Consider the following 19942-nt stretch of genomic DNA (forward strand, 5'->3'; position numbering starts at 1 on the left):
TCAAATCTCTTCTTAAAAAATACATTTTTAGTTGCACATTCTCTAAGTTTAGTTAGATGGGATGACCTGGGCCATCCTTCCTCCAAACTCAGGAAGATTGTCTCTCTCAGAAGGATGGTCAGTGGCGGAATGAGAGGGATGACTATTGGACAGTACCTCCTCAGGACCCTTCAGTGTTATTCACCTGACAGCTACTTGGGAAAAGTGCAGCATCCTCAAATAATAATTAGCACGTCTGTGGCACTCTAAGGTTTTCCAAGTACTTTACATGTGCTATTTGAAGAGGTCACTAACAGTCACCCTGCCCTCTTGCTTCGAACTTCACAGGAGCCATCTTTTAGAGTCGAGTAAAAGTAAGGTTAGAAGACTACGACATTTAGCAGTAGGATTGGAGTACACATATAATTGGTTACAAACTCCTCCAGAAAAAAAAATTTAATTTAAAACTTAAAAAAACCTCAACAAAAAGAAATTAAAATTTAAAACAAACTCCTCCAGCAGTCTTTTTGGGGGGGTTGGGGGAGGAACACAACTACTTTTTAGTCTCCTTCAACAGTAGGGATAGTCTTCGTCCTATCCCCCCAAACCCACACATTCGAACGAAAACATGCTCATAATTAGAGCAGCCATTTGAATAAAACCAAACTGTATTTTAACAAGAGACCCCATGGAGTCTGTCTCACTATTAGCTTTGATTAGTTTTCCATTAGTTTTCCAATATTAAGTGCCTGGACCAGCTGTTGAAGGAATCAGTTTGGGCTGGGGCGACACCATCCCAGTTGTCTCCTTGCTTACCTAAAGCATAGGAGCAAGGAAAAGAAGGATCACCCCAGGCAAAATCAGGGGCTAGAGAGAAGAAAGAGAAAGGAACGATTGTTCTGTCCAAAGTGGTGAAAGAGGACAGAGCCTTGGCTAGGGACTTAACTTCAGCTCTGTCTCTAAAGGGCCCATCAGTTGCCAGGAGGAGGCCTTTGGTGTGCAACTTTCAACAAATTCGATTTTGCACAGGTGGTCATGAGCTCATACAAAGAATAAAGGGGCCCAAATTTGACCTTGGCCTGAATTTCTGACTTAACTCTTTACTCTCCTGAACCAGTCTCCTGCCTCTAAAATGTGCAATCCTGGTACGTTCAGTTTAATATTCGCTCAGGGCCAACTAGTAGCACAGCGGATGGAACCCTGGGCCTGAAATCAGGAAGACTCATCCTTCTGAGTTTAAATCTGGCCGCAGCCACTATCTAGCTGTGTTCCCCTGGGCAAGTCACTTAACTGTGTTTGCCTTAGTTTCCTCAACTCTGTAAAAGGAGCTAGTGTAAGAAATGGCAAAGTGACCCATTATCTTTGCCAAGAAAACCCCAAAAGGGGTCATGGAGAGTCAGACACTATTGAACAATAACAAAAGGGTCAACTCAGTGCCTCACACACTGGGTTGTCAAGTGTCCATGAGAGGGCCATGAGCAATTACTAGGCTTTAATGCAGCATATCAATGGCACAAATAAACAATAATGTTTAAAAAACATAATTTTAAGACTTAATAAAGTAAATGATGAGAAGTCATTTGAAAAGGTACAGCAGTATGGCTCAGATTTCTGGGGGATAAATTCATCAAATATATATTTTAAAATTTTTAAGATGGTAAGACTATCTATTTCATCTGAATGCATTCTAAATATTCTTAGTCCTTGTGAACAATATTTTCAAACTAGACTCTCTTATCAGATTTCCAACTTTCCAATGTCTTTTGTTACAAAGACGAAAAATACTGCCATTGTCACTTATATGTCAGTTGGGGAATCCTAGACAAACAGTCATGATGAAATTCCTAGAGGAGTTGGGAGCAGATATACTGCTGCTCACTAACTGGGGCCACTAATTTCAGGCCTAGTTTCTGTTCAATACTTAGTCAAAGGATAAGGAAAATGTCAAGAAGTCATGGAATTGGGGCAATCTCTCTTGGATTCAAAGAATGCTCAATCACTCTCTTTGATAGAACACAAGTGACTGAAATTGGTTTAATCTCAGATTGGGAACATACAGAATTAATGCTCCTAGGATAAGAAAGGAAGCAGCCAATGTGGGGGGGGGGATCTTTGCATCAAATTTATCTGATAAGAGTTTAGTATCCAAGATGTATAAACAAACAATAAATATACATATAACCAATAGCCATTCCCCAATAGATAAGTGGTCAAAGGATAGGAATAACCAATTCTCAGAATTGTAAAGTATTCACAGCCACATGAAAGAATTCTCCAAATCACTAAAAGTAGAGGAAATGCAAATCAAAACAACTCCAGGGTTTCACTTCACATCCCGAAAACTGGCAAAGATGACAAAAGATAGCAATAGTCAATGTTGGAGGGGTTGTGGGAAGATAGGGCATACTAATACAGTACATTGTTGCTGGAATTATGAAATGGCACAACTATTTTGGGAAGAAAATTGGATTTATGCAAATAAAGTGATTAAAATATTGATACCCTTTAAACCAAAGACTCCATTACTGGGCTTTACCCCCAAGAAGCCATTAATAAGAAGAAAGTCCCCATATACACCAAAATATTTGTAGCAGTACTCTTTGTGATAGCAAAGAATTGGAAACAAAGTAAATGCCTATCATTTGGGGATTGGCTAAACAAATTGTGGTACATGAATGTAATGAAATATTACTGTACTGTAAGAAATGATGAAGACAGAGAAGTATAGAAAGATCTACATGAACTGACTGATACAGAGCAAAATAAGTAGAGTGAAGAAAACAATATGACTACAACAGTGTAAATGGAAAGACAACCACCCCTCCAAAAAATAAAAAATGAATATAACAAAACTATAAAGATCAAGCAGAACTAGAATAAAGAGAGATGACAAGACACTCCACCCTACCCTTTGTGGAGGTGGGAGTCCACAGGTGTTAAACACTGTACATGTTTTCAGACTTTTTCAAATGCATTGATCCATTGTGCTGATTTTTTCCTCTTCTTTTTCTTTTTTCTTTTCTTTTTTATGGCTTTAAAAAATACTATTCGTTGTATGGGATGACTCAACAAGCATTTATTAAGTGCCTACTGTGTGCCAAGAACTGTGCTAGGGGTAGGTGAGATTCTATGAGCATAAATAAGGAGGCAAAAGAAACCCCCCAAAAACCTGGGCAACACAACTCCAAAACCCCTCTTTGAAATTTCAAGGTGTTTTTTTTCCAGTTAGTGCCAAGTATTTTCAAAGAATATCAATCCAAAGTCAAATTGTCTTTTATCAAATTTTGTCTTTTATCACCGAAACCCTAGTGTGATTTAAGACAGCAAAACAACCTACACTCCCAAGTTTTAGATAAAATCTGCTTTATTTATTTATTTTTTAGGCAATCGGGGTGAAGTGACTTACCCAGGGTCACACAGCTAGCAAGTGTCAAGTGTTTGGTCTGAGGCCGGATTTGAACTCAGGTGCTCCTGACTTCAGGGCCAGTGCTCTATCCACTGCGCCACCTAGCTGCCCCAAAAATCTGTTTTTTAAAAATCTTTTTATTAATGTACAAATATTTTGCTCACAAAGATCACTGACTGGCAGAGCTTTTCTCCTGCTAAAAAGAAGTACCACTTTTGACCTAAGCTATTTCCTACTCATGTATTATAGTAACAGTGAAATGATGAAATTCCATAGTAACATTAAACAAAAGGACATCATTTTCATGTATTTGTTTTTTGGGGGTTTTTAGAATTAATTATTTTATTAAAACTTTTCCGTCTTTGACATTTGCTACATCTCTTTCTTGTCTGAAAAACAAACAAAAACCCAACCCCTTTATGAAAGGATTATTATTGTAATAAGCCTAATACAAATTTTAATGGTATTTTTTTCCAATTACATGTAAAAACAGATTCCAACATTCATTTTTTAAAGATTTTGAGTTCCAAGTTTTTCTCTCTCCCTCCCCAAGATGGGAAGCAATTTGATATAGATTATACAACTGCAATCATGTTAAACATATTTCCACATTAGTCATGTTGTAAAAGAAGAAACAGAACAAAAGAGAAAAAAACACCCCCCCCCAAAAAAAGTGAAAATAATATGCTTCATCTGCATTCAGACTCCATAGCTCTTTCTCTGGATGTTGATAGCATTTTCCATCATGAATCCTCTGGAATTGTCTTGAATCATTGTATTGCTGAAAAGAGCTAAGTCTATCATAGTTGGTAATTGCACAATGTTGTTGTTATTGTGTACAATGTTCTGATTCTGCTCACTTTACTCAGCATCAGTTCATATAAGTCTTTCCAGGTTTTTCTGAGATCCACTGCTCTTCATTTCTTATAGCATAGTGGTATTCCATTTCACTCACATACCACAACTTGTTCAGTCATTCCCCAGTTGATGGGCATTTCCTCAATGTTCATGTCTTTCATACTACAAAAAAAGCTGCCGTAAGTATTCTTGTACATGTAGGTCTTTTTCCCTTTTTTATGATCTCTTTGGGATACAGACCTAGTAATGAGCCTAATATAAATTGCTTAAAGGTCATTAGAATCAGTTATATACCCATAATCAAAGATTCATGGAATGCTAGAAGACAAAAGCATCTTAGAGATATTGACTTCATTTCCTTTCTTATTTTTTTAATCTTAATTTTTTCTTCCTTTCATTTTTCCTTTCTTCCATTCCTCCCCATTCTTCTTTTCTCCTTCTTGCTTCTTCTTTTCTCCTGTTTTTGAACCAGAACTATGATTTCCTTAGTATAGTGTATTTCCTAATGTGGAAATTCCCAGCTCAGCATCTTCTTTGAGACTTATCATCCTAGAAAGTAATCTGAGGGCACTGAGAGGTTAAGTGATTTGCCAGGGTCACACAGCCAATATGAATCTGAAGTGGGACTTCCTGATTAGGAGGCTGGCTTTCTATGCCTATGCTATGCTGCCTCACAAACAGTTCATATAGAAATTAAAATAGAGGGGTTATTCTATTTCAGAAAATATGCTAGCATTTCTTTTTAAAATAAACTTGGGCTAGTATAGACTTCCCTCTCTCTCTCCATTTCTCTTCACCTCTCCTCTCTAACAAAGGTATGTTTTTATTTTATTTTTTTAAGAAAAAGAAGAGAAAAAAATCAATAAAACTGATCAACACATAGAAAAGGCTTAATCTTATGTGCAATGTTTCACACTCATGGACTCCAACTTCTTTAAAGGAGTAGGAGGGGGTGACGTCTTCTCACATTTCTTCTTTGGGGCCAATTTCAATCTGTAATTTAGCAAAATTCACTTTTGATTATTTTTGGAGTTCTTCTTTCCATTTATATTATTGTAGTAATTGTGTACGTTATTTTCCTGGCTCTTCTTGCTTCACTTCGCATCAGTTCATGTAAGTTCTTTCATGATTCTCGGTATTCATTGTTCTCCATCATTTCCTACAGCACTGCATTACATTCATATACAATTTGTTTAATCATTATTCAGTCAATTGACATTTGTTTCTTGTTCTACTTGTTGTTGTTCAGTCCTGAGCAACTCTGCATGATCCCATTTGGGGTTTTCTTAGCAAAGATACTGGAGGAGTTTGCCATTTCTTTTTCCAGCTCATTTTACAGATGAGGAAACAGGCAGTTATATGACTTGCCCAGGGTCACACAGCTATTAAATGTCTGAGGCAGGATTTGAACTCTCAGAATGAATCTTCCTGATTCCAAACCCAGTGCACTATCCACTGAGCCACCTAGCTGCTTCCTTTCTAGTTTTCTACTACCACAAAAAGTGTTGCTATAACTATTTGGTGCATATAAAGACTTTCTTTTTTTTCTTTCCTTCCTTCCTTCCTCCCTTCCTTTTTTTCTTTCCTCCTCTTTCTTTCTTTCTTCTTTCTTTCTTTCTTTCTTTCTTTCTTTCTTTCTTTCTTTCTTTTTAAATTTTTATCAATGACCTCCTTAGCAGTGAAATCTTTAGGTCAATGGGTACAGACATTTTAGCCACTTTATTTGCATAATTCTAAATTGCTTTCCACAATCCATGTACTAATTCATAGCTCTACTAACAATGCATTAGTGTGCCTATCTTTCCCCAACCTTTTCAACAGTGACTGTTCATCCTTAGAAATTTATTGGGTATGAAGTGAAATCTCAGTGGTCTTAAGTTTTATTTCTCTTATTATTTGTGACTGGGAGCCTTCTTTTATATGGTTGTTAATAGTTTAAATTTATCTTTTGAGAACTTTCTTCACATCCTTTGTATATTTCTCTATTAGAGAATAGCTCTTGGGGTAAATAGTCCTATTAATTATCAACATATCTGGGACAGTCAATCCTTATCAGAGATATTTGCTGAAAAGATTTTTTTTCTCAATCTACCACTTCCCTTCTCATGACAGATTTATTCATTTTGTTTGTCCAAAAGCTTTTCAATTTCATGTAATCAAAAAGTATTTATCTTTTGTAATGCCTTTCTCTTTCTGAGTTTAAGAATTTATCTCCTACCCATAGTTACATACTAACATTTCTTTTAAAAATATATATACTTTACTTATTTATTTTAACGTTCTTTTTAAAAAATCTTTTGAATTGCAGATTCTCTCCCTCCTTGCAGCCCCTCCTCTACCCATTGAGAAGACAAGTAATGTGATAATATCAATTATATATGAGAAGCTGTGCAAAACATATTTTCATATTAACCATATTGCACAAAAAGCAAGAGAAATGAAATAAGTGGAAAACTATGCTTCACTCTGCTCTCAGAGTTCATCAGTTTCCCCTCTCTGGATGTGGGCAGTATTTTTCACAGTGAGTCCTTTGGAATTCTCTTGGATCATTATCTTGATCAGAGTAGTGAAGCGCTTCACAGTTGATCATTACTGTCATATTGCTGTTACTGTGTACAATGTTCTCCTGGTTCTGCTTACTTCACTTTGGATCAGTTTATAGAAGTCTTCCCAGGTTTTTCTGAAACCATCCCCCTCGCCATTTCTTATAACACAATAATATTCCATCATATCATATACCACAACTTGTTCAGTCATTCCTCAACTGATGAGTGTCCCCCCAATTTTCAATTCTTTGCCACCACAAAGAGAGCTGCTATGTTTTTGTACATATAGGCACTTTTCTTTTTCTTTGATCTCTTTGGGATATAGACCTCCTAGTGGTATTATTGGGTCAAAAGATATGCAGAATTTTATAGGCCTTTGGTATAGTTCCAAATTGTTCTCCAGAATGGCTGAACCAGTTCACAATTCCACCAACAGTACATTAATATATCTATTTTCCCACATCTCCTCCAGCATTTATCATTTTCCTTTTCTGTCATGTTAGTCAATTTGATAGGTGTGAGGCAGTACCTTAGTTTTCATGGACTCTCATAGGCTTTTTGATTTGTCAAAGAGAATAGTAATTAAAAAAAAAAAAGCAGTCCAGCAAAACCAAGCAGCACATCAAACAAGCCCAGTGTTACATGCGCCATATTCCATAGCCCTAGCCCTACTCCCCTCATCTCCATAAAGAAGGAAAAATGATACATTTTCTTCCTTTTTTAATTTCATTTATTTTTTTACAAACAAAAATCCACCTTCTCACTCCCCTTCTCCCAAACGAAAATAAAGAAAACCAAAATTCAAAGTATATTTTCATATGACTTCTGATCATGATCAAGTTTGTTCATTATAATCATACAGTATTTAATTTGTTTTTGTTGTTTTCCCATTTACATTGACATGTTCAATGTATATTCTTTTCTTGGTTCTGTTCACTTCATTTTGCATCAGTTCATGTAAGTCTCCTCACATTTCTCTGTATTCCTCATTCATCATCTTTTATAATAAAATAATATCCAATTAATCACAGCTTGTTTAGCTGTCCCTGCAATTGATGGCTATTTGTTTTGTTTCAAGCTCTATACAGCTATAAAAAGGGTATATATATATTATATATACATATATAATATATATACACATATATATAACATATATACATATATATGTATTTATATATATCTACACACATATACACATATATGTTGTATGTATGATACATAGAAAAGTCCCATATACATATCTATATATACACTATATAATACATAGATATATAGTATATACTAAATATATTACATATTATTTATATGTCTGTCGGTCTATCTGTCTTGCTATCTATCTATAGTATAGGCGACCTTTTGATGGATTTTTTTTTTTTAGGCAATTAGGGTTAAGTGACTTGCCCAGGGTCACACAGCTAGTAAGTGTCAAGTGTTTGGTCTGAGGCTGGATTTGAACTCAGGTCCTCCTGACTTCAGGGCCAGTGCTCTATCCACTATGCCACTTAGCTGGCCCCCTTTCTATATATCTTTGAAGTATATGCTTAGCAGTGGGATCTCTGAATTTGATTGGGATGGGGAACCCTGACTGCAGTTCAGCCCCAGTGGACTTTGCCTGAAGCATTAGGTATGTTTCCATGATTACACACCTTCGCAAAAGTGTCCACCGTGCCTGTGTTGATCTCCCACCTATTAATAAACCTTAGCTTCTTTCAAGGTGCAAGTGATTGTAACTTCTATAAAGCCATTCTTAATTTTCCTACACTGCCTCCATGAAGTGCTCAAATGGATCTGTGATCACATTGATTTGAGTGTTTGCATCCCACTCCCCCCAGTGCTGATGATGATGATAGCTAACATTTATATAGCATACTGTATGCCCGGCACTATACTAAGTGCTTCACAATTACTTTCACATTTGATCCTTACAATAACCCTGGAAGGTTTTGTTGTTTTTCAGTTGTGTCTGACTCTTTGTGACCCCATTTAGGATTTTCTTGGCAGAGATGGTTTGCCATTTCCTCCTCCAGCTCATTTGACAGATGAGAAACTGAGGCAAACAGGGTTAAGTGACTTGCCTAGGATCATACAGCTAGTAAGTGTCTGAGGCCAGATTTGAACTCAAGAAGAGTCTTCCCGACTCCAGGCTGGCACTTTATCCACTGCACCACCCTGGGAGGTAGGTGCTATTATTATCCTCATTTTGCAGATGAGGACCTGCTGGTCCTATGGGACCCCTGTCCATGACAAGGACCAAGATCAAAAACAATTATAATCTGAATTTGTATTTTTTATAGCAGAGCAGAAGCTTTAGTGCTCCAGGCCTCTATGTTAGACTGGTCCTCAGAGAGAAGACCCTGTCTGCTGCTGAGACCATACTCCAAGTTTTTCCAGCACGCTAGAACTTGACCAAGTCAGTACTCTTTTGGCATAGCCTTCAGAAGCCCAAAGTCACTTTCTTGCCATGAGGAGGTATTCAGGTAGGACTCTGTAAGATGGACATATGACAAGAATAAGGGATAGTCAACGGACAACTACTGATATCTTCAGAATGCCCAAAGAGCAGAAAGCTCCCAGCACTTAGGGTGGAAGGAGCCCTTCTGGTGAAAGTATGAGAAGATATGAAAAAGAGCTTCATAGGATGGGCAGGCATGGATGGGTTGGGGAGCCATATCCTTCGCCACAGGGAATACAATAAGATCACAGATCACTTGAATAATGGAGAGGAAAATGGGAGCTTGGTTATGGCATCCGAGTTGAGGTTTGGGGTAGAGATTACATGAGAGGAATGCATTGCGGGAAGGGCAGCTAGGTGGCGCAGTGCATACAGCACAAGCCCTGAAGTCAGGAGGACCTGAGTTCAAATCTAACCTCAGACCAAACACTTGACACTCACTAGCTGTGTGACCCTGGCAAGTCACTTAACCCCAATGGCCTAAAAACACAAGAAAGAAAGGGAATGCATTGTGGGGGGCACCTTGGGCAAAGACAGGGCAAGGGAGATATAATATGTGTGAAACACAGCAAGAAGGCAAGAATGGCTGCACTGTAGAATACATGAAGGGGAATAATAAGGCTAGAAAAGTAGTTTAGAACAAGTTTGAAAAGGGCTCTGAATGCCAGAGAAATTTGTATTTATTTACTCACCTCATTGTCCTCTATGCCTGGAATAATCCCCTTCACCTTGCTCAATTCCAACCCATTGAGACCAACTCAAATGGTACCCCACAGTCCCTCAAAACAGTCAAGGCCTTCCCTCTCAGACCGTACATGCTCTTTTTTGCACCTCTGGAATGCACTTAGCATGGAATAGTATGAGTTAGTTATCTGAGTTTGTGACCTATCTCCCTGTTAAAACCAAACTATTACAATCTCTTAAAATTCTGTATTCTCTCCAGTGCCCAGCAAGACAGCCTGCACGGAGCAAGGCACATGCTTTTGGACACAGCCAAGGAGAGCATCTGTTTGGCTTCACTATGTATGATTGTTTCGAGGGTTTTGTTTTCTTTTATTCCCCTCCCCCTCCATGGGGGAAAAGGGAGGGAGGGGGGAGAGTAGAAAGGTGGGATAAAAATGGGGGTAGGGACATGGCTGCCAAAAAAAGGAAAAAAAAGTCATTGAAGCATTTTAAAAATATGCAAAGAGGGAAGCGAAGAAGGGCCAGAAAGAACCCCAGACAAGCAGGCTAACTTTGAGAGTTGCGTGCTGAATTTATGATATACTTTAAGAAGAACACAAGCTCTACATAACAGAGATTTCCAGTTTCCAGTGTCCCTCTATTTATGTTCTACTAGGCATGTGAAGAACTCACTTAAAGTCCAAAATTTTAAAGAAATTTTTAAAAAGTAAATTGACTTTTCTCTTAAAAAACCAGACAAACAAAAGGTCCTGCATGCACTGCTAGCAATTGATAAATGTATATTGCTACACAGGGAGTCACAAGACCTAGATTCCAGTCCAAACTGTCATTTACTAGCTATGTTAGGTGGTGCAGGAGATAAGAGTGCCAGACCTGAAGTCAGCAAGACTCATCTTCTTGAGTTCAAATCTGTCCTCAGACACTTCCTAGCTGTATGATCCTGGGCAAGTCACCTAACCTTGTTTGCCTCAGTTTCCTTGTCCGTAAAATGAGCTAGTAAAGGAAATGACAAACCACTCCAGTATCTCTTGCCAAGAAAACTCCAAATAAGGTCACAAAGAGTTGGACTTGATTGAAACAACTGAACAACAAAAAAATATGGTCCCTTCTGGGCCTAACATTCTACACTTCTGTGAATCAATGAACACAGTTACAAAACCTGTAAAGCCATGACCACCCACCCAACTTCCCATGACAAAAGGAAGTCAGTAGCTTTTGGAGTCACCTGGGCCATGATGACATCACAAACAAGTGACCTCAGCCCAAACACACATTTCCCTGGGAAACTTCATCCTAAGAGGTCCTGTTTTTGTGGCAAAGTGCTTCCCAAAGATGATGACAGGTGGCTGGCCAGCTCCCACTTGAAAGACCATTTGCTTCTCACCCTGACCAGCAGCCTGAGTAGAACCTACTGCTGCTAGTGGAAAGGGTTTACCTCAACGGGAATGAAGAGGTCAGAGCAGCTCAGGTCTTCAGCTAATACATTTTCTGCAACAAACAGACAGAATAGATCTATCAAGCCAAGATCTCTACTGTGGAGGGTAAGGATGGGGTTTGCAAGCAGGTCATTCCCATAAGAGATAAGTAGCCTGGACCTTGAGCACTGGATTCCCAAGGCCCACAGGAAAATCAGCCCATCAACCAATTCAGGCAGGTTTCCTAAGATTCTACCACGTGCAAAGCCCAAAGCTAGGCGCTACAGGGAATTACAAAGTGAAGATACAATCCCTGCAGTGCAATTGGGAACAGGGTTAAATTTCCTTATGCAAGCATTCATTAAGCACTTACTGTATACAGAGAGCCTATGCTAGTCTTAGGTATGCAAAATAAGAGACAGCATAGACCATGATTTCCCAAAGGTAACACTCAAAGGAAGAGGGAAGTCCTTAGCTGTAAGGGAGAAAGGAAAGTTTAGGGAAAAAGTCCAGGCAAAGTTCTCTGGGCAAAGTGAGGTTGGGGAGATCACTCTGAGGTAAGGGGGCAGATAGGCTCAGGGGAAGACTTCATAGAAGAGGTGGCACTTGAGTAAGGCCTTGAATAAAGAAAAGTCAAGAAATAAGAGATGGGGGGGTTGTCATTCTAGGCTTGAGGGGCAGGTAAGGAGGCAGGTGATAAAAGCAGGTACTCGAAGATAGTTCAGTCTGGCTGCAATGTAGAATTCATAAGAAGAAAATAGTATGAGACAAAGCTAGACAGGCAAGTCAGAGGCCTTGACAGAACTCCAGTTATTGCTGCTCTCCTTCCTGGAAATGACTTTACATATATTTTATATCTACTTATATAAACACATGTTCTTTTCCTTCAGTAAACTGTAAGCCTTCTGAGGGCAAGGACTTTTTTTTTAATTATTATTTTTTTATCTGTAGCACCTGGTGCATAGCCTGCTAAATAAATACTTGTTGAATGAATAATGAATAAATGAAAGAAACTAGATTATGGAGGTCTTTGAAGCCCAGGTGTCAAGAGTTTATAATATATTCCACAGGTAATAAGGAGCTGCCGAGGTGCCTGAACAGAGAAAACAATATGCTCAATTATAGAGAAACAACTCAGGAAGAGCGTGAAGGATAGACTACAAAGATAAACAAGGATACTTTTGGTGGGGGTGTGGAAAACAGGGGATGTATGCCTAGAATCTGCAGGACTTGGCAACGGATTGGATTTGGGAAGATGAGGGAGATGGGGGTGGGGGAAAGCAAGATGAGTCGAGGTCTTAAGTCTGAGTGACTGGCAAGATGGCGGCCTCATCAACAGAAATGAAGAAATTGAGAGGAGCAAATCTGGGAGGAAATGATGATAAGCTAAGCTTGGACACATTGAGTCTGAGGTACCAGCTGGACTTTAATGGCACATGGGCTTTCCTTCCCTTAGGGATTGGGCACATAGCAAGCGTCTTGGCCCCTCCTTTGCTTGCCTTTGGCGAGTCAGGTCTTGGCCTTTAGGTGGTTGCCATTGCCCAAGCCAACCTTCCAGTTAAACTCCAGTGGACCCTGGTTGCCGAGATTGTTCTCCCTCCTTAGCTCTGCCTATCAACAATCCTTAGTTTCTTTCAAGGTCGATTGTGACTTTTGTATTGTCTTCCTGACCCTCCCATTTGTTAGGACTCTCTCTCTTCAAAATATCTTAGTAAATATAACTGATATTTCCATATTGCTTTAAAAATGGCAAATCATTTGCACCTGTATGATCTCACATGAGCCTGACTACAATCCTGAGAGAGAGGTATGATAAGTATTATCTCTATTTTACAGATAATGAAACTGAGACTAAGAAAGGTAACATGACTTACGATAGTCACACAGCTAGTTAAGTGTTCTGACGCAGGATTAGTGCCTAGGTCTTTTTGGCTCCAATGCCAGAACTCTAGCCACAGTGCCATATGGCCTCTCTTAGTCTTGTATTTAAATATTTATATATTTATATGTTATATCCCTACTGAGGGTAATGGACGGTATTTAATTTTTTTTCTTTGTATCTTTAATCTTATAGTCTCACTAAAAAGGGAACTCCCTCTGCCAGTGTGGTGCCCATCCATCCCTTCTCAGGTCAGTGCCATGCTATTCTTATCCTTGTCATCCTGTCACCTTACTTCCCAGGCTCCCCTCTGCCCTGGCCCACAAGATGGGTGGCCTCGTGTTTTTCCTGGAAGCCTTCCCTACAGACAAGACAGAGTATCTTCCTGGTACAAAGAACTTCTGGTTTCCACCAAATAAATATATTAAAGGTCAGTACTTTACAGAGCTCAGGGGAAGATTTTCAAAAGACTTTAAAAGCAAAGGGTGGGAATAGGGAAGGCAGGGCAAAGTCTCAATAAAGACCTTTGTACACAGTTCATATCTTTTTTTTTGTTTTTGTTTTTTTGAGGCAATTGGGGTTAAGTGACTTGCCCAGGGTCACATAGCTAGTAAGTGTTAAGTGTTTGGCCTGAGGCCACATTTGAACTCAGGTCCTCCTGACTCCAGGCCCAGTGCTCTATCCACTGCACCACCTACCTGCCCCCACAGTTCATATCTTTAAATAATAATAATAAAGATAAGAGATTTATCTGCCATGTTGCTGGCTGCAGAACCAGGGAAAAAAATGGTTCAGGAAGTACTTAGCCAGAACTGAGTTGACACACAAAAGAAATGACCTGCTCATTTCTCAGTTTCTCTTTCCCTTCATGGCTGTGAGTGATACAAGAACTCCTGGGAGCTGCTGAGTGGGAGAAGGGGCTGAGGCAGCAAGTTGCATTCCCTACTCATCCACCATGCGCCTCGGTTTCTTTTGTATTTCATCTTTCCTGACATAAGGTGAATAAACATTCTGTGATGGGAGCACCCAAGCAATCTTGGGAGTACAGAACTTCCCAAGGTTCTATCAGAAGTCCCATCAGTGGTGGAGGCTCAGGACCCAAACTAACATAGCCAAGCTCTTGCAGCATTGGCAGACCAGATCCCATGAAAGCAAACTGACTTCCACTCCCTTTAGGATTCTAGGGAAAACCCTGAGGGATTGGAGCTTCTATCACAGTAGTTCCTGAGATAATGGGTGTGCTCCCCATTATCAATCAACCAGTGGGCTCCATCAGCTTTTAGGAAGGTGATTGCCTAAGCAGGTAACAAATAGTTAGCACAAAACATTCCCCCCAAACCAGGGCACAATCTCCCCTTGTATGTACAGGCACATGGGTGGGAAACACCATTGCAAAATGATCCCTCAGTCCCTGGTTCCGTGAAGTCCTTTTCTCTCGTTATATAATCTTTAGGAGGCTTCCCTTAAGTGTAGCTCTCGCTGGGCTCCAAAGGTCAGTGCCCAGCACTTCTCTTCAGCATGAGGAGTCCCAGTCCCAGAAGTGACTGTCATCCTCCAGTGAATGTCTTTTCACATCAGTGTGCAGGTGCTTCCTCCACATCAGCCTGTAACACTCTGTTAGCCCCTCTCCCCCCTCTGCTCAGGTGCCTGGTGAGGGGAAGACACCAACTGTCACCAGCGGGACTTTGGATAAGACCTCCAGCCTTCTCATGGTCATCTAGCCCCTCCATCTCAGAATATTCATTCACTTAACAGCAAGGGAGGAAAAAAAGCAAACACAATGGAAAAAGAGGCACCATGTGCTCTGGACACATGGCAGATGGGTGGGGGATGGAGGGGATTGGGTTTGCTGCGGCCCCTCCCCCACCCAGCAGCTCACAGTCGTCTTTGTGTCACTCATCACCCGGAAGGAAAAGAACCTGGAGAGATCAGCAGGTGGTCCCTTTTGTAGACAAACTCTCCGTTTCTGCAGCCAATTATAAGACCCTTCATCACTGTGCAATGCCAGCCCCGCAGTCATGCATGGATGGAAACAGACTTCCAAAGTTCCACATGTTGGACAGATATCAGGCAGGGAATATCTCTGCATTCTCTTCATAATGCACCGAGGAAACAACAGGCCTGAGCTTGCTCTGAGGACTGAGCTCTCATTGGCCAGTCCATCCCTTTCCATGTTTCAAGTACTTTATAAATCTTAAGGCTAATCTTACTGCCCTTGTTCCAGTTCTGTTACTTACTACCTCTGTGCCCTAGAGATTTCTCAGGGACTCAGTTTCCTCCACTCTACAATGAAGGCTAACTAGTTAATTTATAGATTCCTTACAATTCTAAATCATATGATTCTGCAATCTGGTGGTATTATGAAAATGGAGCCAAGGTAGACAAGGAGGAGTGAGGTGTTCTGTTCCCCAGTAAGTTAAGAGATGGTACCTCATTTGACAGGACTAGGTACTGTGATAGCCTATAACATCGAAGGCTGAACTCTGTCCTCAGCTCTCAAAGGCAGGTCCGAAGAAGAGGCAGAGAGAACATTGCACAGTGCCTGGCATATTAGGCGCTTAATAAAGGTTTGTAGATTGGTTGATTGCTGAGGGTTACATAGGAAAATATCATTTGTCACAATCCTATGACCTCTGAGAGTAAGGGTCCAATGAACCTCCCATCCAGGTTGACCCAAGGGAATAGGGAAGGGCTAACAAGGTGTTAGCAAAAATAAAACTGTCACTGACACTGTAACATATAATCATCTAATGTTCTCTGCACCAAACGCCTTAGGGAGCCACAAGAAAATCTAACCCACGAGACTTACCCCATAAATAAACACCATATGGAAGAAACACAAGCAGAAACCTACACGGAATCAGCTCCCTAAAGCCATGCTGTTGTACCTAAAGGAAATCTTCCCTGTCTCTCTTACTCCCTCCACCCCCGGAATAGGACTACTCCCTAGGGTAGGATTCAAGAAGCACAACAGAAAGCATATACTTGCTAATAAAAGGCCTCCTGTGGTTTTCTTTGGCCTGTAGTAAGGCTGTCATTCACTGCTTTTATGGATTTTTTGAGGTTTTCCATTGTAGTTTCCATATTGGTCATTTTCTTCATTATTTCCTTTTTTTCTGCCTCTTAATTCTTGATTAATTTGTAATTGTAACATCTGTGATTTTTTTTAAAAAATCTTTCCTCAAACTCTTCTTTTGTTGGATCTTGTGATTTTCTTTTGCATCACCAATTAGTGTTGACTTTCTTTGAATAAGGATGATGGCATGTATCCACTTAGGGGCATGTCAACTATTTACCAGCCGTAACTATTAACTTCACTGGTCATACCCTAAATGTGAGATTCTCATCCAGCAACAAGTGGACACACACACTATAAGTACTTTCTTCTGAAAGAGTTGTCCCAACTGGTGCTGGACTCAGCAAGCACCAAGTAACATCATTAAAAAATGAAATTGGTCTTTTGGCCAAATGACCGTCCTTTTATTAAAATGTTGGCATTATTAATAAAACAACTAAATTACCCAGAAATTATGTCTCTCAAACCTTTTTAAATGTCACAGTTGATCTTTAAGGGACACTAAAATTAGGACATTTATAAGATATCCAAGTTCTTCAAGGCCCACACACAAAGGAGGTCAAAACCAAAGGAAAAAATATCACATATAACAAAATATTAATAATAGCACATTTTTGTGGTGGCAAAGAACTAGAAAAAAATGATATGCATGTTATTTGAGGAATGGATAAACAAATTGTGATACCTGAATGGAATGGAATATTCCTGTACCGGAAGATCAAGGGAACACAGTAATAACAGCTAGCAATTTTGCAGCATTGAAAGTTTTGCAAAGATTTTAGCAATATCGCCTAGTTTTATCCTTGAAACAACTCTATTACTAAGCAATTAGTACGGTGTAAAAAACGCCTGGGGTCAAGTGAAAAGCAGGAGAGTTCACACCTTGAAGGAAGGAGGGGCTTCAGGGTTCCAGGGAGATATAAAAGCGCAGGGATTAGGCAGATTTGAGATTTCCTATACGCCCTTAGCAAAAGGCAGAGCTCTGAGGCGGAGGAAGAAAGCCTCTCGGAAGAATCAAAGCAACATGACCTCTTACATGACCTCTTACGCAGAGGGGATTCAAGACTTCCAGCAAGAGCTCATCTGCTCCATCTGCATGGAGTACTTCACAAACCCAGTGTCCATTGAGTGTGGCCACAGTTTTTGCCATGGTTGCCTCCTCAGGTACTGGCGGGGAGACTCTCCCCCTTTCTTCTGCCCAGAGTGCAGGAGCGGCACCTCGCGGAGGGATTTCAAAGCCAACGTGCGACTTGGGAAACTGGCAGTCATTGCCAAAAAAGTAAGACCCGATTGTTCGCAGTACTCTGAAAGATGTGCCAAGTGTGAGGTACATCAGAAAATGCACAAGCTGTTCTGTGAAGATGAGCGGCGCCCAGTCTGCGTGTACTGTTCTCAATCCCAGAAGCATGAGGCTCATATTCTCCGTTGCATAGACGAGGCAGCTGAGGGCTTTAGAGACAGGCTCCAAGGAAGTGTGACTGATTTGTGGAAGAAAACTGAGGACGTCGTTCAGCAGATAAGCAATGACAAGATTAAATTTGCGTTGTTAGAAGTAGAAATAGAAAATCAAAAGAAGAGTGTTTTGTCTGAATTCCAGAAAATGAAACAATTCCTAAATGAGGAGAAGGATGCATTTCTATCATGTCTGCAAGAACTGGGGATGGCCAATTTAGAAGCCCTGAACAAGACCATCAATGAATTATTTCATCAGAATCAACAAATACGGAAGAGGATCACAGAGTTAGAGGAGGAGCGAGAGAAACCAGATCTGGATTTGCTCCAGGATATGAAAGGAGTGTTAAACAGGAATGAATCTGTGCTCCTAAAGGAAATACAAACCTTCGGTATACGCATGGCTATCTGGCCCATCCCCAGGCTTATGGAACATATTTTCAATTTGAAAGTGGACATCACTCTGGATTGCAACACAGCTGATCCAGGTCTCATCATATCTGAGGATCTGAAGAGTGTGAGATATGGAGGTGTCCAGGAGGAAGCACACAACAACAGTGGGAGGTTAAGAGATTTTGCCCAAGTTCTTGGTACTCAATCCTTCATTTCAGGGAGATATTACTGGGAGGTAGAGGTGCCAAATAACACGATGTGGTGTGTTGGCATCTGCCCCAAATCAAAAGAGTCTCGAGATTTCTTTGTGCTGAGGACTGTACAGTCACCTAATTCCTGCTATCTTTATGTCATGGCCCAGCACAATCTTTATTCCAAGGTCCATACAAAATACCGCCAGGTCGGTGTGTCAAACCTAAAGGTGGGCATTTTCCTTGACTGTGAACGTGGAGAAGTATCATTTTATCATGTGAAAAGCAGATATCTAATTTATACTTTCCCTGCCACTTCATTCTCAGGACCTCTTGTGCCATTCTTCTGTCTTTCTAAGAAAGTCTTGACAGATGATTGCTCTCTCACAATCTGCCCTTAATTGAGAGAGATCAAGGAATATATATTTATTGGCCAAATGGACTTTGGGCACTATATTACCCCAATTCCTGTGTGCCTGGTTATATGAAAATACTTGTACCTATTAGCCCTGCTACAGATAAAATTTTTTCCTATTTCATCTTTGTATGTTTTCTCTTGACCCCAGTAGAATAAAAGCTATGTCACAACACAAATTGTTTCATTTTGCTCTTTGTATACCCAATGCCTAGAATGTTTCTAAGGTTTAATAAATGCTTGTTGAATTGTTTTTTTTTAAAAAGGAAAAGTATTTTAATGACCAGGAAAAATGCCTGTCTACTACAGTGGGAGGAATTTCCCCATCAGCTGTTTGTGTGCAGGCAAAGTGCTGACTTGTCTGGGCAAAGTTCACAATCAACACTAAATGAGAAGAATAAAAATGAAAAGATGGTAGGACATGCAATCAAGACAAGCTCATCCTTACACTATTTAAACAAGCTATTGGTGGAGAAAATTGAGGAAAGGATAAAAGGATTATAGATTTAGAAAGGGTTTGAGATAGAAGATGACTTAACCCAATGAAAACCTGCTCTAAGACATAATCAGCACAATTGGTTATCTCAGCCTTTACTTGCAGACCTCCAGCAAAGGGGGATTCATTACCTCCTGAGGCAGCCTGCTGTACTTTTGTATCACTTGAATTGTTAGGAAGTTTTCCCTTTAATTCTTTGTAATTTCTACCCAATGGTTCCTAGTTCTGGCTTTTGGAAAGAAACAGAGTAGGTCTAATCTCTTTTCCACGTGAGAGTCCTTAAATACTTGGAGACAGCTATTCTATATCCCTAAAGTTTTGTGGTTTGGTTTGGTTTGGTTTTTTCCCTCCTGGTTAAACATCCTCAGTTCCTACAAGTGATCTTTATTAAAAGATTGTAAGCTCGTTGAGGGCAGGGACTGTCTTTTGCCTCTTTTTGTATTCCCAGCACTTAGCACAGTGCTTGGTACATAGGAAGCACTTAAATGTTTATTGATTGATTTATATGGAATGAAATCAAGGCCCTTTGCCACCCCAGTCAACCCCTCTTTAGACATTCAATTTATGCAATGTTCTATCCTAGAAAGTGGCATTTCGACTGAAGGCAGTATCCCACATATGGGCAATACAGAGGAAATATCGCCTCCCTGGTCTTAAACAGCATGCCTCTCAATACAAGGGAAAAATGCATTCACTTCTT

The 19942-nt window shown here is 40.0% G+C and overlaps 2 protein-coding genes and 1 long non-coding RNA gene across 4 annotated transcripts in view; 2 read left to right on the forward strand and 1 right to left on the reverse strand.

Moving 5' to 3' along the window:
- Positions 1 to 19942, reverse strand: part of UHRF1 (ubiquitin like with PHD and ring finger domains 1) — a 93187-nt gene that overhangs the window by 52049 nt on the left and 21196 nt on the right. The window lies entirely within an intron of this gene.
- Positions 11214 to 19942, forward strand: part of LOC144457085 (uncharacterized) — a 29761-nt gene continuing 21032 nt past the window's right edge. The window contains exons 1-2 of the long non-coding RNA XR_013486410.1: positions 11214 to 11466; positions 13522 to 13649. This is a non-coding gene — a long non-coding RNA (uncharacterized LOC144457085). The remainder of the gene's footprint in view (positions 11467 to 13521; positions 13650 to 19942) is intronic.
- LOC110197429 (E3 ubiquitin-protein ligase TRIM11-like) lies at positions 17320 to 18732 on the forward strand. The gene has a single exon (XM_020971336.1). It carries the CDS (start codon positions 17320 to 17322, stop codon positions 18730 to 18732), a length of 1413 nt encoding a protein of 470 aa, XP_020826995.1.

This window comes from Phascolarctos cinereus, unplaced genomic scaffold (assembly GCF_003287225.1).
Source record: "Phascolarctos cinereus isolate Bilbo 61053 unplaced genomic scaffold, phaCin_HiC Scaffold_4;HRSCAF=312, whole genome shotgun sequence".
NCBI lineage: Eukaryota > Metazoa > Chordata > Mammalia > Diprotodontia > Phascolarctidae > Phascolarctos > Phascolarctos cinereus.

Bases quoted from the DNA above. Each gene is read 5' to 3' on its own strand.
- LOC110197429 (XM_020971336.1), top strand. From the start codon at position 17,320: ATGACCTCTTACATGACCTCTTACGCAGAGGGGATTCAAGACTTCCAG.